Source organism: Podarcis raffonei, chromosome 4, assembly GCF_027172205.1.
Source record: "Podarcis raffonei isolate rPodRaf1 chromosome 4, rPodRaf1.pri, whole genome shotgun sequence".
NCBI classification, from domain to species: domain Eukaryota; kingdom Metazoa; phylum Chordata; class Lepidosauria; order Squamata; family Lacertidae; genus Podarcis; species Podarcis raffonei.
In genome coordinates, this window is record NC_070605.1 from 83,792,331 (window position 1) to 83,815,061 (window position 22,731).

General features: G+C 43.4%; 1 protein-coding gene across 2 annotated transcripts; it reads right to left on the reverse strand.

The window, feature by feature from the left end:
* Window positions 1–1,034: 1,034 nt before the first annotated feature.
* ERCC5 (ERCC excision repair 5, endonuclease) lies at window positions 1,035–21,589 on the reverse strand. Of its 2 annotated transcripts, none has more exons than XM_053384441.1 (16): window positions 21,525–21,589; window positions 21,008–21,126; window positions 20,187–20,362; window positions 19,486–19,601; window positions 19,138–19,230; window positions 18,937–18,997; window positions 18,321–18,464; window positions 13,708–13,915; window positions 11,531–12,490; window positions 10,938–11,182; window positions 10,163–10,282; window positions 8,128–8,341; window positions 6,849–6,993; window positions 5,845–6,047; window positions 4,160–4,242; window positions 1,035–1,887 (listed from the first exon to the last, which is right to left on the reverse strand). In XM_053384441.1, the coding sequence occupies exons 2-16, from the start codon at window positions 21,093–21,095 to the stop codon at window positions 1,330–1,332; spliced, it is 3,414 nt and encodes a 1,137-aa protein (XP_053240416.1). In that variant the 5' UTR covers window positions 21,096–21,126; window positions 21,525–21,589; the 3' UTR covers window positions 1,035–1,329. The 2 variants fall into 2 exon arrangements, with proteins under 2 accessions (XP_053240416.1, XP_053240417.1); XM_053384442.1 differs by lacking the exon at window positions 21,525–21,589 and adding an exon at window positions 21,376–21,449.
* Between the last annotated feature and the right edge of the window lie 1,142 nt (window positions 21,590–22,731).

Consider the following 22,731-nt stretch of genomic DNA (forward strand, 5'->3'; position numbering starts at 1 on the left):
TCAAGGGACGCGGGTGTCGCTGTGGGTTAAACCACAGAGCCTAGGACTTGCCAATCAGAAGGTCGGTGGTTCGAATCCCCGCAACGGGGTGAGCACCTGTTGCTCGGTCCCTGCTCCTGCCAACCTAGCAGTTCGAAAGCACGTCACAGTGCAAATAGATACATAGGTACCGCTCTGGCGGGAAGGTAAACGGCGTTTCCGTGCGCTGCTCTGGTTTGCCAGAAGCGGCTTAGTCATGCTGGCCACATGACCCGGAAGCTGTACGCCGGCTCCCTTGGCCAGTAAAGCGAGATGAGCACCGCAACCCCAGAGTCGGCCACAACTGGACCTAATGGTCAGGGGTCCCTTTACCTTTTTTATGACCCCTCAAGGGGTCCCTGTTGGAATGCTGCTATGGTTCTAGCCCCTGTCTTGGCGTCGGACAGAAGCTACTCCTCCCAGATCACTTTAACCGCATCCCGTCAACCAAGGAGGGGCAAGAAGCTACAACCTCCCCTCCAGCCAAGTCAAGGCCTACCCAATGCCTAACCTCACAAAGTTGTGACGATTGCTATGAGGCAGGCAAAAACCCAATGGCCAGGTCCAGTTTGGAAAAATTCCTGCCTGTCCCCAAATACAGCAGCTGACATGGCCCATAGCAAGGTCATAGCATAGATCTTCCTCGTTCGTTCCTCAGCCACTATGCAAAGCCAATTCTCCTTCTGAATTTATTTGTTAAGTTCTCTATTAGCTATGCTGTTAGGATACAACTAGCTATCTGTAGCTTGTATTGGAGAAAGACCAGTCCCATCAGATATAGCTCTGCAATGGATGACATGCTTGAAATGATTTTTTAATATAGGTGAACAGCACGGTATGAGGAGTTGAAGCTGCCCAAAGTATTTTCTTCTGGCGGAATGCAGAAACCCTGTATGGTACGCTGCTGCTCGCATTTCATGAAGTGTGAAGCTGACTGACAGGTTGACTGCATTATAAAATGACTCAATTTCCATGATGAAAAACACATACACCATTACAAAATCACCTTGAGAACCTTCAAGGGAGGCAAATTTCTTTATTCTCCTGGAAGCATTCTTGAGAAAACAGACATTGATATTATCCTCTTAAAAGAGGTTTAAACATTCCAGCTCGTAATCGCTATTAGAAAAAGAGAAGCCCTTATTTAATAAATAGTGCTAATATATACAAAAATAAGATCATGGAGGTTCATGCTGATATATACAAGAGTAAGATAATGAAGGTGGGAGAGCAATTCCTGGCTAGCCAAGATTTCATTGCACTATATACCAAACAGGATTTTCAGAATTCCCTATCTGTTGCTAGCTAGCACTATTTCTTACGTCTTCCCCTGGAAGACTTGCCCCTTGCCTTCTTGCCCTCAAATACAGGCCTAGCTGTGACCAGAGGCTTTTCTTCCTCGGCACTAGAGCTGCTGTTCCCCACTTCGTCCCGCTTGGCTTCAATCTCCAAGCTGGCTGTGTCCGCTTCAAGCACCAGGGCATTTCCTCCTTTTTTGCACCTTTTGGAGGCTTCCTTCTCCGACTCTTCGCCCAACGATTCGCTGGACGATTCAGCCTCCGAGAGCTGAACCTCCCCTATGAAGCCTCCCCCTCCACAACCCTCCGCTTTCAGCTGTGGGGTTTTTCTCCTCTTGCCCCGCCGGCCCTGTGTTCCAGCCAGTCCTTGCTTCGCACCTCGAACAGGATCCTTCCCTTTCCTCCGCTTGCGTTCTTGCTCCATGACTGCAGTCGCCTGCAGGACTTCATTTTGCTCTTCTTCCTTCTCTTTCCTCCTCATGCAAGTCACAGCCCGGCGAAGCCTCTGACTCTTGATGGCTTGCTTCTCGTGTTGGGCTGATCTGAAGAAGGAGTCGATACGGAGCTGAGTCTACAAAGAAGAGAAAAGGGGGCATCCCCAAAACTGATGTTAAGGAATTATGGCATAGGCTAATTGCAATAGGGAAAAGACACAGGGCATCTAAGTTCAACCCTCTATATTGCCTGGGCCTATCAAGCCAATTGAGGCCCACTGTACCAATGAAGATCTATGGGGAAGTCCTCTCTTGAGATTCCACCCAGCAAGCCATAAGATCCACCAGACTCAGGAAATGGCCATAGCTCAGTGGTAGAGCATTTGCTTTGCATGCAGAAGGTTCCAGGTTCAATCCCAGGCATCGCCATGTAGAGGTGGAAGAGAACTGTCTGAAATCCTGGAGCACTGCTGGCACTAGATGGACCAATGATCTGGCTCAGTATAAGGTAGATTGCAAGTTCCTACTCAAGAACTTTCAGTTAGCGGCACCTCAGTTCTGAAACTTCTTTCCTGACAGGTCCACCAGAACATGCCACTGATATCTTTCATAGTAGGAGGGTGAAGATCTGTTCATTCAGATTAACCTTTGGTGAGTAAATGGATCAGTTCATATAGTTCACAGCTTCACATAGTTCACAGTTTATCCTTAAAATACTGCATTTTGCAGTTTGTGGTTTTATGGGGTTTGGGGCTGGATGGTTTCGTTTTGAAAGAGATAAAGTGTCTAAGTAATCCAGAATTCCTAATAAACATGCAATAAAGACTGCTGTTCATTTGCATATTTTCTATGTAGATATTTGCATATAATTTGCATAAAAACCAGGTTCTCTGCCTGTGGGGTCTCATGCAATTTCTACACAGGCTGATATACTGAATGCTGACTACTCTCTCCAGATAGGCAGCTCTAAGTGCAGAGATTATGATTCTGCACAGCTAGGGAAGTGCCCTGCCATTCTACACGGTTGGTTTTCATCACTGAACAAAGGAGTTTCAGAAAAAGGTAACTAGTCACATTCCAGGTGGCACAGAACGTGACAGGGTAGCATCTGGATAAGCCCTCTTGTCTGTTCAACATTAGGACTCATCATCTGTTATCAACATGTTTGCTTACAAATTTATGTCGCCAGTTATGGTCTGAAAATAACTTGTTGGAAAGGAAGAGGAGCCTCACTGATCCTGGCAAATTTCCTAGCCACCTGTGGGAAGACCGTTCCTGCCAACTCCTGGGCTTAGAAATCAAGAGGTCTGAGCACAAACCAAATGCTAATCCCTTTATAACTGTCTCCAGGCTTCTGGTACTTATCTGGCTTCTGTTTTCAGCTCAAAGCATCTTACCACTTAAACTGCTTGAGATCTATGTAATGTTCACCTGCAAACCTAAACCCGCACCCCTTCTTCAAAGATAATAAACTCATTGAGCCAGCTAAAAGATTCATCAGCCAGGTCCATTAAATGGCCTGTGTTTTTAGGTGAATACGAGGTCAGTGCTGGTCCTTCAGTTTCCAAACAATCCTTAATATCAAAGTAAGCTGTTTGATAGCAGCACCTATGGTGCTGCAACCAATTCAGAAGGCTACCCACAAAAACCCCATGATGAGTCTAACAGGAGTAGAACAAGGACATCATAGTTTCTTAAATTTGCAACATCCACCTGAAACATGGGTGGCCAACCTATGGCATGGGCAGCAGATGTTAGTGGGAGTTATGAAATGGAAAAATGAGGGTTCATAGGCCTGGTGCTGGAAAAAATATTTTCAAGTCTTCTACTTGTTCCCTGGCACAGTAGGGGCAAAACTACACCAAGATACAATGAGCCACATCTGTAACGCAGCAAGCACCAGCACACACAATGGCAAAAAAACAGTGGCCGCTAATATAGAAGAGGGATGTTGTTGGACTCCAATTCCTATCAGCCCTAGACAGTAATGGTTGGGGATGAGGGGAGGACCACATCCCTGAAACAGAGCCTACCCAAATTCTGATCCAGAGAAAAGATGGGATAAACATGTTCTAAAAAGTGAACCATTCATTTCATCTACAATACACCAGTTCTGAAATATTAAAAATACTCAGTTGAGCTCTCACTCTTGTCTGCATTTTGAGTCTGCCCTGAGCAATTTATTCATGGGATTTAAATTCATCATTTGCTTTCTTTATCCGACTTTCAGTGAATTTCATAGACATATTTGTAGGTGATGATTTAATTTTCTACCTTTATGGGGCTTAGATATCCATTCTAACTGTTCTTGCCCGGGTTTATCAGGGCATATGGAGACAGCTTTTTGATGATGTAGCAAAACAAGTTTCAACACTCCCACAGACACACATTTGTGCGTGTTACTGATACCTGCTGTGCATTCAGCTGCTTGAGGACAGGCAACAGGACTTCGTCTGTTTTCAACTTGGTCCAGCCAAAACGACTTTGGCAAAATGTGTTTTGAGTCAAGGGCCAATAGAAATTCAAAGGAAATGAAAGCATGAATGAAAGTTCCTGAAAGCAGCAAACACATCCAGGAAAACAGGATTTGCAATTATGTGGATTGTGTCAAATGCTGCCATTCTGCTTCCACAACAAGTTGCAACTTGTGCAAGAGACCTTCTTCCTCCACGCCAATCTCTTGCAGCCATTGCTCCCCTGCACACCCTTCAAAATCTGATCCAGAGGACTGAGGTATCCTTTGCAGAAGATTTTTAGGATGAACAGGGATATGCCACCCAAACAGAGCTGGATACAACCTTGTATTTTGGAAGTCTATAAGTATCATATTTTTCACCCCGTAAGACGCACCGGACCAAAAGACGCACCTAGTTTTTAGAAGAGGAAAACAAGGAAAAAAATATTCTGAATGAAACAGTGGATGTATGATTTTTGTGGTTCATGCTGTGGCCACAGACATGTGATCTGATGGTGAATTTGGGGTGACCCAATGCAAAAATCATGAGGATCCATGTGGATCCGTGCTTTGTAACCACGTTGTTGCGCCATTGTGGCCCCACGCAACAGTGGGTGCGTGATTTTTTTTGGTGCAGGCTGTAGCCATGGACATGCTATGTGATCTGATGGTGAATTTGGGGTGACCCAATGTAAAAATCCTGAGGATCCATGGACTTTTACCTCCCCCCTCCCAGGCAGCCTCCACTAGGGTCCCTTATCTCTCTTCCGATCCCACCGATCAGCTGTTTCCTTTCAACACTCCCTTCCCTCTTGTTTGCCTTAGTGTCTTTTCCATAGCTGGAGCAGTTTTTTGCTCCTCCTTTTCTTCTAATTTCTCTCCTTATTGCTTTAGTTTTCCTGTTTGCCCCCTTTGCAAGTTTGCTGTCTTTACCTATCCGCTCCCAGGCAGCCTCCTTTATTGCTAGCATCCCTTATCTCTCTCCCCGATTGGCAAACGATCAGCGGCTTTGTTTCAACACCCACATCCCTCTTTCAAAAAAAAGCATTATCTGCTTTTTGCCCCTGGACAATTCAGCTCCAGGGACCACTCATTCGCTCCATAAGATGCATAGACATTTCCCCTTACTTTTTAGGAAGAAAAAAGTGTGTCTTATGGAGCGAAAAATACGGTAATAGTTTTATGTAGCAGCACGATGAGCATTTAAAAGCAGAAAACCCCCTAACAACTACTACATTTTATGATGCAAATCTGGAATATTCTCAAGCCCTTTCCTATTAATTTTATACATGTATCGCTGCACTTTTCACACACAAAGACTGCAGTTCTTTGACTTGCTGTTTTTCAAGTAGTATCTTTCATTCACCACACATCTGCATTTGGTGACAGCTAATTGAAGAAACTCTGTGCATTAGGAAGCACACAAGAGGTGGCAAATCGGTTAGCTGCTTCTGGATGACACTTGCATTGAGAGAGAGATTTCTATCCCCTCCGCACCACAGAATTGTGTTAGCAAACCATGTGAGCTCTTTCATGCAACACAGCACCCCATTTGTTGCATGTTTCACAAACATTTCTGCCGGAGCATTTCAAAGCACAGCTTATCAAGAGTACAGAGAAAACAGACGGGGGAAAGGATATTCTCTTATCTGTTCCACGTCAGGTCTTCCCCAAACGAATAATCCTTTCGACTCATCCACCACGGGATGCAGATAAGCCTCTGCTACTGCAGGATTTGGGAAACCGGGTGCAAGCTGCAACTGCCGCAATTTTTTCTTCACTTTGGTGTCATACGGATTGGGACGCGTTTTATTATACTTCTGAGCCTCGGCCCACCATTCCCTGAGAAAACAGAAATAGATGTTTAAATCTCTCTCACACACACAGGGAGAGAATGTGTTGGGTTGGTCAGGACTGTCACCTGTCAAAGTGACAAGGGAAGCTTCAGTTTTGAAGAGCTTATGGCTCCTTCAGGTATAGGGACTACAGCAACCAAAACAGCTTTTAGTACACAATGAGCACACAGCCAATACAGAAGTCATTTCCTTGCATTGTGCAATGTGAAATGGAGGTCCTCAGTTTGCCCCAGTGTGCAGCAGGGTGGTGACCAGGTATGACCATGTGCTGAAATCAGTTTGGGAAAGGTATTGCATCTGCAGAAGAGCAGTGAATGCTTTTTTCCGTTCATGGAAGACAAAAGTATAAAGAACGTCAAAGAGAAATCAAAAGCCCATTATACATGAATCAGTAGACAGCCTTAAACCATGGTTTGCTGTTGATTTTCAGATTACGGCTTGTTAGAGAGCAGCAAACCATGGTTCTGTGCTTAACTGCACCTTTCTGCTTTATTTCTCCTGTTTGCACCAGGAGAGAGGCAAAGCGGGAGCAACCTGGCAGCATGCGAAAGCCAGAAACCATGGTTTGCCATGACAAACGAACATGTTCTGCCATAAATGCAGAGAATCACAGTAATTACAAGAAATTTAAACAGCTTCATGATTGTTTCTGTGTTATACTAATATTTCCCTTTGCATTACCCAGGCATCCTAGCTCATAATGCTTCAGACCAGAACACACACATACAGAGAGAGAGAGAGAGAGAGAAAGCAAGACAACAGCCTGCAAAAAAAATTAAATACCTACACAAGTTTTAAGAGAGGCTCCATTCCTCGTCCAGGAAATTCGTTCAAGATCTCCATTGCTGTTACACAGCCAACAGTAGGAATTCCTTCTGTGTAATCACTACCAAGCAGATAGGCTAGATTAATTAACTTGCTTCGATCCAAGCCTGAAGGGAGGGAAATAAGCAAATCATGTGTGACAGAATTCACAAGTTCACACTTAAACTAAAAAATATACATTAACTTTGTTAAGAAAAAAAAGGGGGGTGCAACAGCTCAGTGATGCTTTTATGGTGTATACTACGAAGTTCAGTCCTGAACCTTTTCCACACACAAAGAGCAGAAATCTTGGGCAACCAAGTTTGAGATCTGCTACGTATCAGCAAAATCAACAGAGTGCCCAAAAAACTACTGGTTGGAATTAGCATGAATCATCTTCATGCAAGAGCAGGCACTGAAAACATGTATAAGAGCTGCAAAGATTCACAAACTATTGCTAACAATTGATCTAATTCAAGTTATTATCAACATCTCCTAATAACAAATGTCTTGTGGCTTGCAAGTAAAACAGCTATCAAGTTTAACAATAAAATAGCAATACACACTCCTACACTGAGAGAGAGAGAGAGAGAGAGAGAGAGAGAGAGAGAGAGAGAAGCAAGCATGTTAATCATTCTTTCAAATGCCTGCAAGAAAAGGTATGTCAACCTGGTGCCCAAAGGACGCTAACGTTGGTACCACACTTTACCGAAGCTGCCCCACTCAGACCAGGTAATAATTATTCTACCCTATCCATGGGTAGCAAAAGCTAGTTTAAATAAATTATACAAAAGCTCCAAGTGCAGGCTAACGAGAGAACTTGCTTTTAGTTCAAGAAACCTGACAGGTTTTAAGGCTACTCCGACTAAATGCTGTGTCTCAATTGTTTCTAACTACTGAGCAGACATGACTCATTCCTCATCTGGGAAGCCAAACATCAGAAAGATTAAGAGTGTTAATCCAGGGACCAACACCAGCAGCCACAAGGATCAACCAGTTACAGAACATCTCCAGCTGGTGGAACTAACAGAGCAGTGTTATGCAGGTCACCCCCTGAATTCAAAACGCTTGTCACTAATTCTATAATCCTCCGAAGCAGAAGAACGAACAGAGGAACAAGGAAATATATTTGTATTATCTGCTGTATAACAGCGAAATTGTTGATACACTATCGTAATAATAAAACTGCAGTTTCAATTAGAGGGTTAAAAAAAAGAAGCAATTCAAATCTTCTGCATAAGCCGGGGTTTTTTTGGTCTTACCTAGCTGATTCTGGAAATCCACGTACTGGTAATATTCCACATATTTGTTTTGAGAGAAGAAGTTTTTGTACACATGTCGTGCTCCAAACAACCAAATGTCACTGTCATCCGTGATTGTCCCCGAGGTTTGATCCGTGAGGTCTAAGACGGCACATTGAGCCTCTGCCTCCATAGGGGCTTCGATGTATGGAATGCCAAAGAGGCGCAGAAGTTCCTGAGAGAACGGAGAAACAAACTCAATACACTGGTACCTCTGGTTATGAATGCTTCAGGTTACGAGCTCTGCTGACCTGGAAGTAGCTGCTCCTGGTTGCGAACTTTGCCCCAGGATGCAAATGGAAATCGCATGCTTTTGGCGCATGCGAAGCGGGAAACCCCATTAGCGATAGCACGCCTCAGGATAAGAACCATTTCAGCTTAAGAACGGACCTCCGGAACGAATTAAATTCATAACCAGAGGTACCACTGTACTTCTCTCCCACAGGTATCACTCAATTACTGGCAGGTGAATGTGCGAACCAGCTCCACTGGAAAGCACTGCATCGGAGGCAATATCAGGCAACATGGAAGTGCATTATTACATGTATAATGGGTCATTCACACATGCAAGCCATCACACCCAACTTACAAACGATGCCAGTGATTGTGGTTTCTGGTAGATAATTTTTTTCCTTAGAAGACAGTAAGTGACTGGTTTTGAGTGCAGCGTTAGTTTTACTGGGGAGGGAAAGGTCAAAAATATGTAAGAACACTGACTATGTGAGCAGGGCAAATAAATCTTCTGCAGACAGCTGTTTGTCATGGAGATGTTCCAAGCTTGTATCTGCTGCATCTGCAGCTATATGATATGTCAGTTAAGCCTGGATTTGCATGAGATGGAACAGATACACTATTTCCAGCTTTCTAAGAAAAATACATAAGGACTTTTCCCATTTCCACCCCTCCTTCCCTAATGTGTGTCTTGGCAACACGTCAATAATCACTTATTTTGCTAATGCTCTACTTTAGTTTCTAGCGGGGTTAGTATAAGAGCTACATTCAATCTGTTTGTACACATCCCTTGCCAACCCTTTCTGCCAACAGCCTAACTCAATATGATACATTTAAGTTGCACAGTGGAAAACAGAAACAAAAAGGCAATTTGTAGCTTTTATCACTGACATCTCTCTCTGCTGTTTGTTCTTCCAAGTCATGCAGAGTTAACATGTGAAGGAATTACTAACATGAGAATGTGTGTGCTTGTGGAGTGGGCGGGTAGGATGCCTCTAACTTATGATGTAATGTTGACATTTTCCTCTTGTTTTATTTTTTTTGTTCCATTTATTTTAATCCCGTTCCTGTGAAAGATCTCAAAGCGATTTAACAATAAAAATGTATTTAAAAGAGCATTTATTTATTTTTTAAAGTAAAATCCAATACAGATGTAGACTGGGGTAAAACACTCAATTTAAAGATTTATGGGAGGTCTTCAAAAGGCGATGAGGAGACAACAGAGATGGCACCTGCCTGGTATGTAATGGGAGGGAATTTATTTTCACAAATGTTTCTCAGTTTTATCTCACAGAATCATAGAACTGTGAAATTAGAAGGGACAAAGATATTCTTTTGCTGTGCTCAACTTTAAGAAATACCAGTTTATTCTTCCTTCTTAAATCCCCGTTGTTCAAATTAGGCACACAACACTGAAATGAGTCAAGCAAGCTTGTCTCTTGATGTAGGTGGGGGGGTTGCAATAAATTATAGCTGTATATAATATTGCAGCAGCTGTGAAATAATTCAATGAAACTGATCATGTGAGCATTGCTCAAATGCAATAAGGAAAGGAAAATATTCATACCTCAAGTTTAAACAAAAGTTCGTACTCTCCCTCCCTCGCCTCTTTCCCGGTCACAGTCAAAGCCAGCGTAACCCAGTGTAAAGAGAGCTGAACTTGAACTTCACTGGATACTCTTGCCAACATTTCTCAGTTTTCCCTTTGGGAAAATGGGAATCTTTAAAGGCTACTGAGAACAAGAAGGGATGATAAATACATTACCTGACTTTCTAAGAACATCTGTCCTGTCACAGTGGCAGCAATACGCTCCTGCTGTTGCTTCTGAGCCTTTAGAGCATTTTGCTCAGCAGAAAGGTTTGTTTCCAAGACTTCCAACTCCTCCTGTAAACATAAAGGAAGATCCAAGTTCCATTAAGCCCCAAGGCATCGATGTATGTTAGTTTAAGTTCGTAGCAGGCATAATTACAGCAGAAACCTATGCTTGGGATTGTTAGCAACCCCCAGAAATATAAAATTCTGCACCAAACAAGTCCAAATTCTGCATTTAGCAGAGCAAAAACAGAGGAACCCTAGCCAAAGAAAGGAAATTTAGCAGAAGACATTGTTGGTACAGTTCTGTACGCATGCATCGTCAAATCTGAAATTCTGACACATTGTTTTTAAGAAGGGGTTTTTCAAAAAAAATAGCCTATTTCTAATTTTCAGTCATAGGCAGAATCTGAAAAAGTACAGGCAGCAAACCAGTCATAAGAAGGGGGGTTTCATGGATGTCATAGTCTCTGTTCCTACTGACTTCCAATTCATCCTTTTTGTACTCTTTCAAATAACTCTACAAATCTTTCAAAATCTTTCAAATAACTCTACAAATCTGGCGTGCTCTGGTCCATGGGGTCACGAAGAGTCGGACACGACTAAACGAATAAACAACAACAAATCTTTCTCATTAAATAAATAAATGTTATGGAACAACTGAACAGAATTGTTGTATTCCCTGGGAATACAGCTCTTTCCTCGTTACTGACAACAAAATAATTACCATACTAATATCCTGCCATTCGTTAACGGCATCCTCCTTGCCTTCGATTTCAGCATCCTGTTGTATAGACAGCTCTGAATCCTCGCCAGTGTCTTCTGTTAGGCTGCCCATGGGACGTTCGTCAGCCCCTTTCACATCCTCTGCAGACAACACTTCTTCCTCCTCTTCAGCGGAAGCAAGGGACACCTCTGATGCTTCGTCCTGAGGTTCACCACTCACTTCGGCATCCACTTCAATGAAGCTACCTGATCAACATTAAAAAGAAAAGAAAAAGTGAGAATGATTGGCTTCTTTGCCTCTGTTCTTCTGGCAAGTTTCTTAAAGTAAAACCCAAGTGGTTCAAAATATTTAAAAACAACTTCATAAGCATCAATTAGTCCAATTAAAATCTGGGTGGGAGAGCAGAATTCAACAGTTGCCTTCCTTCCAAAACAAAACCGTTTTTAATTTGCCCCTGAAAGATCACCAAAAATGAATGCATCTGAGCTACCCTGCCCAGGGCATTCCACAGAACCCTTCTTACATTCTGTCATGTTTATGTTTGTTCCTATGTTCCGCCTTTATCATATGCATATATTTTAACAACCACATACCATCAGAATCACTCTCTTCGGACTGTGATTGAAGTTCCTTTCTTTCTCTGTTGAGGTTTTCCATTTCTGAAGTAAACAGGAGTGCATGCTGCTGACCTTCAGAGGCTTGTTTCCCTGACGGCTGAACCAATTCCACTAAATGTTCAGCTTTGCCATTTTCGGCTACCTCTGCAAAGTTTGAATGGCTTGGGACAACTGATGGAGTCTGCGCCGAAGGCTTTTCTCGCCGCTCTGTGCCACTATCCATGCCTTCGTCTTCCCCAGAAGTTGTGCCTGTTGTGGAAGTCAAGGCTCCCATTCCTCCTTTTTCCTTATCGGCCACAGAAGATACTTTTTCCATAAAAGGAGTGCATACGATTTCAGGTACGCTCTGATCCTTCTCCAAGAGATCCTTCCTTTGACCCAATTCGCTGTCTTGGCAAATGAGTTTGCCTTCTGAATGCCCGACAGATAAAAATGGAGGCTCTTTTTCACGCCGATCTTCAGGTACTTGGCCCTCCTCATCCGAGCTACTTGCAAAAATATCCTTCGCGGGAGGTCTCTCCACTCGACTGCCACCAGTGCGGATGCAAAAAGATGCTTCAACATCCTCCTCCTCCTCCTCACATAAAGCATTCTGAATAGCCCTCAGTGTCCTTGGGGACATGTTGCTGGCGTCAGAATGAGCGCTGGACCTGCCTTCATCCCCATCAAGCCGATCTTTGTTGTCGCCTTCCAGCTCCTCTTCTGAACTGCTTCCCAGCATGGCAGCTTGGATAGCAAGAACGGTTCTGGGAGAAGGAGGAGCTAGAGAAGAACTGCTTGTTGGTTCGGCCTTTACAATATCCTCTAGAGGGGGCTTCCTGTTAACCTGAGCCTCCTTAATATTCCCTCTAGACTCTGAATCTTGAAACCCTGCAGAAGAATGGCTGGCAGACTTTGTTTTCATATCTCTGGGGGCATCGCCTTTGGATTGGACACCTGAGAGAAAAGGGATCATCACTGTTTATTCATATGTTAATACCAGGGTAGGAGGGGGGTTATAAAGAAAGACTGTGGGATTAAAACCACATACAAGCCTAGTGATGACTTTTATTTTATTTATAGGATTTGTATACCACCCGTTATGGGACGCGGGTGGCGCTGTGGGTTAAACCACAGAGCCTAGGACTTGGCAATGAGAAGGTCAGCGGTTCGAATCCCAGCAACAGGGTGAGCTCCCGTTGCTCGGTCCCTGTTCCTGCCAACCTAGCAGTTCAAAAGCACGTCAAAGTGCAAGTAGATAAATAGGTACCACTCTGGCGGGAAGGTAAACTGCGTTTCCGTGCGCTGCTCTGGTTCGCCAGAAGCGGCTTAAGTCATGCTGGCCACATGACCCAGAAGCTGTACGCCGGCTCCCTCGGCCAATAAAGCGAGATGAGCGCCGCAACCCCAGAGTCAGCCACGACTGGACCTAATGGTCAGGGGTCCCTTTAACTTTTTATACCACCTGTCATCATAAGATCTCTGGGTGGGTCACAGAATAAAATGCACGATAAAAACAAGTAAATAAGTAATACAAAATAGCAAAACAATACTCATCCACCCTTCTCACAGACACATTTAAAAGACTATAGAATATGAATCAACCAAAGGCTGAAGAGGAACATTTTCACCTGGTGCCTAAAAATATATAATGAAGGCGCCAGGCAAAGTTCCCTCGGGAGAGCATTCCACAAAAGCAGAGCCACCACAGAAAAGGCCCGTTCTCGTCTTGCCACCCTCCAGACCTCAGCTGGAGGAAGCACAGGAAGAAGGGCCTCAGGTGGTGAATGCAGATTCCAGGGCGGTTTATATGGGTGAGAGGCGGCCCTTCAGGTATTGCGGTCCTGAGCCATTTAAGGCTTTATAGGTCAAAAACAGCACTCTGAATTGGGCCCGGAAGCTAAGTGGCAGCCAGTGCTGTCGGGCCAAGATTAGCCTTAAACTCTCAGCAACTTGGTCATTGAATTCTGTACCAGCTGAAGCTTCCGAACCATCTTCAGAGGCATCCCTATGTGCAAACATGGTTACCAGAGCATAGACAACAGAAGTTATTCCGCAGTTATTAAACTGGTTTAATTAATTAATTAAGTTTGTTGTGGTTATGAAACTGCTTTAATTTCAATAGCACTGTGCATTTAATTTTCTCATGGAAGGAAACGTTATTGCCCTACTACCTTTTATTAGGATATAGTGAGAGGTGTCTTCCGAAACAACCCTCCTGGTTTCCACTTCTTTCAAGAAGCCCCCGTCATCTTCGTACTGGCTCTGGATTTGGCCTGAGTGCTGTTCATTCATCTCCTTCTGCACCTTTTCTATGTGCCGATTCAAGCTGCTTTTCTTAAGCAATCCCTTAAGCTGATACTGGGAGAAGTCACTGGACTCCTTCAACAACAACAAAAACAACACTTCAATAAACTTGAATTAAACTTCCTGTATTTCCAGGGCAAATAAATGTACTGTGTTAGAGGAAGAGGAGGTATTTCAACCATCAGGAGACATTATCATCAACGTTTTGTTAAAAAAAGTTGACATTTTTCTTTTTAGAACGTCAGCAATTATATCCATCCCATAGCTTGTTCCATTTAAGATGTAAAAAGTTTTGAAAATTATCCACTGACTTTGGAATAGTTATATAATAGAAGATGCAAAACTTCCTCCTCATATAACACAGCAGAGATGGCTAACTTTCTTTTGAGCTATAATGAACCATGGAAAACCCTTCAGGAACTACCTATTAAAGCAGTTGCGGCTGAAGTGTGAAAGTGAGTACGGCCCTTTGCGTTTTTTGTTTTCTAAAGATACATTCTTGGGCCCTTGCAAAAGAAAAACCTTTCGACGTCATGAATAACAACAGGGAACCCACAGGAGTGATCAGTTAAAAACAAATGGAGGAGGTAGGGGCAGGGTTCATGGGGGGGGGGTCCACAAAACACATTTTAGCATCACAGTATCGCAATGCGGTACAAAAGGAGGAAAAATCAAAAGCTTATATACCGTACATGCAATATGTTTTAGGAAATGGACAACTTTGCAGTGCCTTCAGGGGGCACGCAAAAATCTTTTGTCTTCATGGTATCACAGTGGAGGATAAACAGGAACAGAACAGGAACGGGGGGGGGGGGGAGCGGCACACTGGGCAGAAGGTGTCTTGAGGAGCGAGAAAAACTCTTGTGGCTCATTGACTAGCTTCGCTGACAAGAGAATCAGGCAGTACATCTTTGGGTCCCGGAAATGCAAGTGGCAGCTGGCAGCTGAGAATGGAGCCTGGGATTCAAGCAGGGAGTCTTATGAGCAGACCATGGGACTTTGCCCCAGGGGATTTAGTTTCAAATCCTCGCTTAGTAATAAAAACTCAAAGTGGCACTGAGCATGCGTATGCATGTCTACTCTGAAGCCAGCCCTATTCCGTTCAATGACCAGGTAAGTGCATACAGAACTGCATCTTACTTTCCAGTATGCAAAAATGTAGGCTTGCTGGGAAAATAAAACATTATTAGATCATACCGGCCTTTTAGTAAAATTTACTGTTTGAAATACGTTTTATACATGTTTTGATGTACTTTTATGGTTTTACCATAACATGCTCTGATCGTTCAGTTTTGAAGAAAAGTGGGGCATGAATAACAAACTATAAGTAATAATAAATAATAATAATAATAATAAATTTATTATTTATACCCCGCCCATCTGGCTGGGTTTCCCCAGCCACTCTGGGCAGCTTCCAACAAAACACTAAAATACAATAACCCATTAAACATTAAAAGCTTCCCTAAACAGGACTGCCTTCAGATGTCTTCTAAAAGTTTGGTAGTTATTTTTCTCTTTGACATCTGGTGGGAGGGCGTTCCACAGGGCGGGTGCCACTACTGATAAGGGCACTTTGAATGCTGTGTGTGATGGAAACAAGATAAAAATGGCAAATTAACGGCAAACGTTTCTCTGAGAGTTAGGACTGAGCATTCTATCATCACAGCATTATTGACCCTAAATAGGGAAACACAATAACTGGTTGCCTGGCAGTGCTTTAAATAGCCAAGAACAGTTGCAATATAAAAAAGGGGTTATGCAAGGGGGGGATTTAAAACAGTTGCCTGAAAACAGCAGGGTGCCCTGCGGCCAATGTTACATGTGTGAAAGATATCTAAACACATCTATTTACGGGTCAGCTGTTTAGAAGTCGAGAAACCAGCGCCAGCTCCACTTACAGTTTTCCGGTTGTGAGCACACAATGTAAGGCTACCCACTACATCAGAGGTGAGGAACTTTTCTCTGTCTGAGGGCCACATTCCCTTCCAGGGGCCACATGTCTGTGATAGGTCGAGTCAGGGGCAAAAGTGGGCAGTGCAACCGTGTAATATTTCACCTTTACACAATAGGCCGGTTTGTAAAGACACTAACTGCATCCTCCATGCAAGCAAGCCAGAGACACTACCAAAGTTCAAGGACACATTCCAACCCGGCAAAAAAACCCAAAAACAAAACACTAAATGAGAGCGTGCAGCAGAGGAGAGGTGTGTTAGATATAGTTCCATTCCACCTTAAAAGGGTCAGGCATGACTGTTGTGTATCACATGCCTGTTTACGTCCAGCACAGTCTGCTGGGAACTTCCGTTGTATGTTGCTTTTGCTTACTGCTGTTTTTGCTGGACACGAAGGGATGCAGACATGTTTTCCTTTGTTCCTGAACTATGCTGAATAAATGCTGTAAATATGCTTGCACACTTCTGTCTGCCTCATCTGCTGTGTGATGATTTACACATTCTTCTGACAGAGCGTGCACGGGTTTGTAAACGTATCTGAGGCTCGTGTCACTGTTTGATGCTGTTCCAAGGGAGACCGGCTGCCGGCTGGAGCCAGCTGGGGGCCTGCCTGATTCCCCCGTCTTCCCGGCAGTATCCCAACATGGTGTAGCCTGGGGAGAGGAATGTGTTGCCTGGAGAGAGTTCTGAGGGCCAGACAGAGAAGTGTGGAGAACTGCATTCAGCCCCGAGACCTCGTTGGTGTCAGGAGAACAATGGGTCAAATTACACAGTGCTTGGTCTCATGTCTTGAAGAGCACAATACCCCCCCACACACACCTGGATGTTCTGAGCTAAGGTGCCAGGTGCACTGGGTTACCATAGCAACCCCAGCGAGGTTGACTTGCTGAGCCATTCACCCTCCAAATGGTTCAGAAAATATATCTATGTGTAAGGTAAAGGTAAAGGTACCCCTGCCCGTACGGGCCAGTCGTGACTGACTCTGGGGTTGCGTGCTCATCTCGCTTAAGAGGCCGGGAGCCAGCACTGTCCGCACACACTTCCGGGTCACATGGCCAGCGTGACGAAGCTGCTCTGGCGAGCCAGCACCAGCGCAGCGCACGGAAACGCCGTTTACCTTCCCACTATAAAGCGGTACCTATTTATCTACTTGCACTTAGGGGTGCTTTCGAACTGCTAGGTGGGCAGGAGCTGGGACCGAACGACGGGAGCTCACCCCGCCGCGGGGATTCGAACTGCCGACCATACGATCGGCAAGTCCTAGGCACTGAGGTTTTACCCACAGCGCCACCCGCGTCCCGTTATCTATGTGTAGTGACGGGTATAATAGTGTCTAGGGCATTGCTTTCCTTATGGGTTGTCGTGCCCTTTCCCGTTTGCTGTCAGGGTCTGCCTCTGGATCTGTGAGAAGTCAGGAGAAGAGGCTGCGGGTTTTACACAGCAGTGTTAGCTAGCATAGTGATAGTATCATAGAATTTTTTTTGAAAGCTGGAAAGAGCCCTGAGGATCATCTGGTCCAACCACCTGCAATGCAGCAACATGAAACTGTCCCATATGGGGATCAAACCTGAAACCTTGGTGTTATCAGCACCACACTCTAACCAACTGAGCTATCCATGATGCTAGTAGATTCTTCTGTACATACGTATCTTTACCTCAAAGACCAGAAGAACTGTATATAGTAGATTTTAGGGTTTCACTTTGTCTTGTGTCTGGAGACAACAAACACTTTGTGACTTTGAGCTGTGTGGCTGTTTTCCAGAGTCCCTGGAAGAAGCTGTCTGTTGGGAGCATGAAATCTCTTAAGACTCTGCTGGGGCTCTACATGCTGTTGCTACATTACACTGGTTGAGTTGTGGTGAACTACTGACTGACTTCCACAAGCCACCAACAGGCCTGCGGCTCCCCACCCTTGCTCTACAGTGTATGATTTTAGCTCAATTTCTATGATTTACAGTACACTACATGTCTGCTTGGGACTAAGTCTTACTGAGTTCACTTGGGCTCACTGGCAGGTAAGTGTGTATGGAGCCTCAAAATTCATTTAACAGACAGGACAGATTCCTTACAGTTTAATCTTAGTGACATTTCCCAGAGAACTGGGAGAGCATCCTTCTCTTCCCATATATAAATGGGCACATGCCTATAAGCTGGCCTTTGCCTTTGAATGTTAGCAAAACCACTTTGAAGGTTTATTACAATCAAGAAGTATATAAATTTTGCAAACTAAGTAAAATAAAATGAGCAAATCTTGTATTTGAAGCATTCAATCTATTCCCTTCCGGCTATGGATTCATTCATTCATTTTGACTGCCCTATGTCTACCTTAAATTGTGATGCTGCTATTTTTGACATTTTATGCAATGGTTTAAATAAGCTGCTCTACACCGAGAACTATTACTCTGACATTTTTACGTAAGTACTTGTCGTGATGATAGTGGGTTTACTAACAGGGATTTATCTGTTCTAAACAGAGCAAGATTTTGTTCCGCACACTTGAAAAGGTAAAAGGAAGGCTTGTGCATTACCTCTGGCATGGCCTCAAACAACGTCCTTCTTCGTTTTGTGAATTCCTTCATGTCGGTGAGGATCTCATGCTTTACTTCAGGGGGCAAGCTCAGGAAATCTTCCGAGTCAACATCTACAGAATGAGGGTTTTCACACAATTCTTCCTGTGCAGGTTGGAAAAGGCAGCACACAAAATGCAGAGCCGTGAGATAGTAGTTCAAAAGGAAGACGCCGACCGTGCAAAAGTACAGGAAGGAAAACAAATAAGCACATACTACTGAGCCTAACAAAAATATTGAAAGTTTTAGTTTTCTATAGTTTACTTTTGGAGACTGCACTTAAAAAGTATCTGCCCTATAGGTCCTTTTATTTAAACTTTTAGGATCATGCAAAGCCTTAAGTGGAGTCATACCACTGATCTAGGTAGCCTAGTACTGCCTTCTATGCACCTCTCAAAAGTCTTAGGCAAAGGACTTTCCCCAGATGTTGCTTCAAAGACACAGGTTTTAAGCACTGGTGTTTACTTAACCACAGCCATGATACCACATCAGCACTTAGATTTTATGCTGATGTTCCTTATCCATTAGAAATGCCCACAATAATATAAATAAGAACTCTAAATAAAGTGAGAGTTACTTGCAGTATCTTTTTCTGGGTCATTCGCTCCTCCCATTCCTTTTCATCTTCTTCATCAGAACTACGTTACAAAAGAAAAGGCGGTAAGCTATCAAGTATCAACACATTTTCCATAAAAAGCAAGAGAGCAGAGTGTTCTTTAATGGTTGCATGCCCATATAAACTTTGTAAATAGAAACAATATAAGCGTGTTCAACTCACCTGTTCTTTGCATCTTCTTGTAAAGAAGGTAATACATAAATATCATCTATTTCTTCTCTTCGTATTTCTGAAAGGCTAGGGAATGCAGCCTCACTGGGGGGGGGGGGATAACAACATTAGCAAAAACTTAATATTTAGAGTGGGGAGGGACCACACACACACACACACACAGAGAGAGAGAGAGAGAGAATAATAATAATAATAATAATAATAATAATAATAATAATATACCCCACCCATCTGTGTGGCTTCCAACAAAATATTAAAATACAGTAATGCATCAAACATTAAAAGCTTCCCTAAACAGGGCTGCCTTCAAAGAGAGAGAGAGAGAGGCTATGTACTTGCCTCTTGCCTGCCAGAACAGATTTGATAGCTTGTTTTTTCAGAAAAGTTTTCAAAAGCTTCTCTGACGTTTTCTTGGAGTCAGCGGCTGCAACTTCTTTCCGTTGTCTTCGCTTAGCCTGCCAACAACATTGGTGAAATAATGTTTTGTGTTAGAAGATTATGTTCTTTCCATTAATTTGAATCTCATTTCATATTAAACTGCTGTTTAGAACTTGACTTTTTTTTACCAACAGGTTTATCGTCATGCAACATCTTTACTGATGTTGTTACAGTGGCATCATGTTTTTTGCACTGTGCTGTGCACAGCTTTGCTGCATTTCCTATAAAACTGCAGTTTGTAGTTAAATGAAAGAGAAAGTCAGCTACAATAACAGTCCTTCCAATGGTCTTTTTAGAAGTCCTTACATTAATGACCAGCTACCGTATACTCTATTCATGACACATACTTCCACAAGTGAGCCAAAGATTTACTGAATGCCGTATTAAATTTGACCATTGCGGGAAAGGATTAAATTCCTGCCTCGGTTAGAGATGCACACAGCAGAGCCTCCATTTTGTTGTAGCTGGGAGAATCAAATTAATTGCAAGGCTCCAATTTTGCTTCTCTAATGATGCAATCCTATTCTCATTTTCCTGAAAATAAATTTATACTGTACCTGGCAAAAGGTTCAGTACTGGACAAGGTCACATAAAGCACGTACCAAAGTTTGCCTCTTCAGAAGTGGTGCTTCACCATCAAAAACAAAGACAGGGCGAATTCGAAAGAACAGCAGCTTGCAAAGTCGGTGAAACAAAATGAGAAGGTGGGCATTGTGGGTGGAATTTCCATGGCGGTCCCTTGCCCCTTTCACAGCTTGATTTAGCCAAATGCTGATATCTTAGAAGAGGATTCATAGGAAGAAAACTGGGGAAGCAGATGCATGCAAACAACAAGAACATCTCAAGCAGCTGCTTATGTCAGATCCTGACACTGCAGCCGACAAAGTGAGCTCTAGCCCACAAAAGCCTGCAACACATTATTTTTCTTAAGAGTTTAAGATGCCACAGGACTCTCTGAGAGACACATACATCCTGTCAAACATCAGAAGAGGTTTGAAAGAAACTGGTTTTTTTACATTCCTTATTAGCTTATTCGTTCGTGCATTTTAAATCATTTTAAGCTGTGCAATTGTGGTTTGTAATAAACTGTATAGCTTTCTTCATCATCACCTCCCTTTTGTGCTGACTTGGTACCATTTTCATAGCTGTCAGCGTTTCCCTTTTTTAAAGGGAAATTCCCTTATTCCGAACAGGGTTCCTCGCAAGAAAAGGGAAAAGTTGACAGCTATGCATTTTGTCTCTGTTTTGGCTTGTGCTTTCTAACTTAGCTGCTGCTCTAGCTTTGAAGCTAAAATAGTATTTAACTCTTTGTTGTTCTGGGAGCTTTGCAACATCCCCAGTCTGCTTCTTGTCAAATTTTGTGGGGTTTCACTACAATATCCCCCCTCCCCTTTTCTTCTTCCTTTTCTTTTTTTAAGGATACCAACAGCCAGGATTTTTCCTTCCAACGTTTCTGGGTTTATGGGTCTTCCAGAGCACTCCAGCAGCTTCCAAAGTCCTTGAACTCCCATCTCTTATTAGGTAATTAAATGAAAGATGAATCTGTTGGAAACAATAAAAATATTGGTGGGCCAAATACAAAGACGCCTTTTTTAAGAAAACACACACACATGCACATACTATTGATGGAGGTTTAATTATTATTTTACTTCAGCACTGCCCCGGGAATGGTGCGAGAGATATGCAGTGGTTCCCTAGTAAACAAGTCAGCATGTAAAAGGTTAGAATGTTTTAACCCAGACCTACCAAGTGAAACACAAAGACAAAATAGCGGGTTTGCATTCCACATACCCCAAAACGTATTTTTAAGACCTCCCCCTTTCCCTGAAGAAATGTGCAGAAATTATTTTCAACCCCTTAAAAAGACGCGGGTCAGGAATAAGCGTGAGGAGGGGAGAGGACACGGGTCCAGCGATGGTATTTCTGATGCATCCCCTTACCCAAACTCCGCCATCTTGCCCCGTCGCGCTTCCTTCGCGTCCGCCGCTCGTCGCCGGCATGACTGAGGCGCGCGGCATGCTGGGAGATGTAGTTTCGGCCGGAGATGCATCGCCGCTTGTGATTGGGCGCCCCTTCCCCGCTAAGCCCAGTTCCTGCACATCCTCAGTTCTCTCTTAATGTTTTTAATGGTCTCTGTTACTGTGCTATAGTGTTTTTGTTTGTTTGTTTTAATAAAGAAAACTATGGCTTATGCCCAGGGCCGGATTTAGGTTTGATGAGGCTCTAAGCTACTGAAGGTAATGTGGCCCTTTATATGTGCAGCTGTCCTTTGTCAACAACAAATTGTCGCTGTTTTTTGTGTTGAATATATGCTATATGGTAACTTATGGACCTAATAGGTATCTGTTGTAAACAAAATCTGCCCTTTTTCCCTTATGGGGTATCCAAGAGCCTGTATGGAGTCCTTACGTGGGATATATCTAAGACCTTAAAATTCTTATTACAGTATCTAAAGCCATTTGCACATCATGCAACCAGTCCATGCAGAATGTAGGCACCCTATATATAGAAATGAGCAAACCAGTGATATTTTAGGGAGCAAGCTGGCAGGCAGGGCCCATTACTTCCTTCATAGGAGCCTACACAACACAAAACACTGTTGAAAATAAATAGAACGTGGCTGTGTGGCATTCTATACACATGCCCTTCAACATTGGAATAGGTATGTCCTATTTTATTATTATTATCATTATCATTATCATTGAGTATTAGTATTATATCCCGCACATCCAACCAGGCTGTTACAGCCTCTCTGGCTGGCTTCCAACATACACAAAAACAAAAAACATAAATAAAACATTAAACACTTTTAAAACTTCCAACATAACATGGCTGCTGTCAGCTGTCTCCTAAATGTCATACGGTCACTGGTCTCCACAGCTAGGTTTGTGTGTATGTGTGTGTGTGTGTTGTGTAACTCCACCCCCCCCCAACATTTATCCAATGGAAATACAGTGGTACCTCGGGTTAAGTACTTAATTCGTTCTGGAGGTCTGTACTTAACCTGTAACTGTTCTTAACCTGAAGCACCACTTTCACAAATGGGGCCTCCTGCTGCCGCCGCGTCGCCGGAGCATGATTTCTGTTCTCATCCTGAAGCAAAGTTCTTAACCTGAAGCACTATTTCTGGGTTAGCGGAGTCTGTAA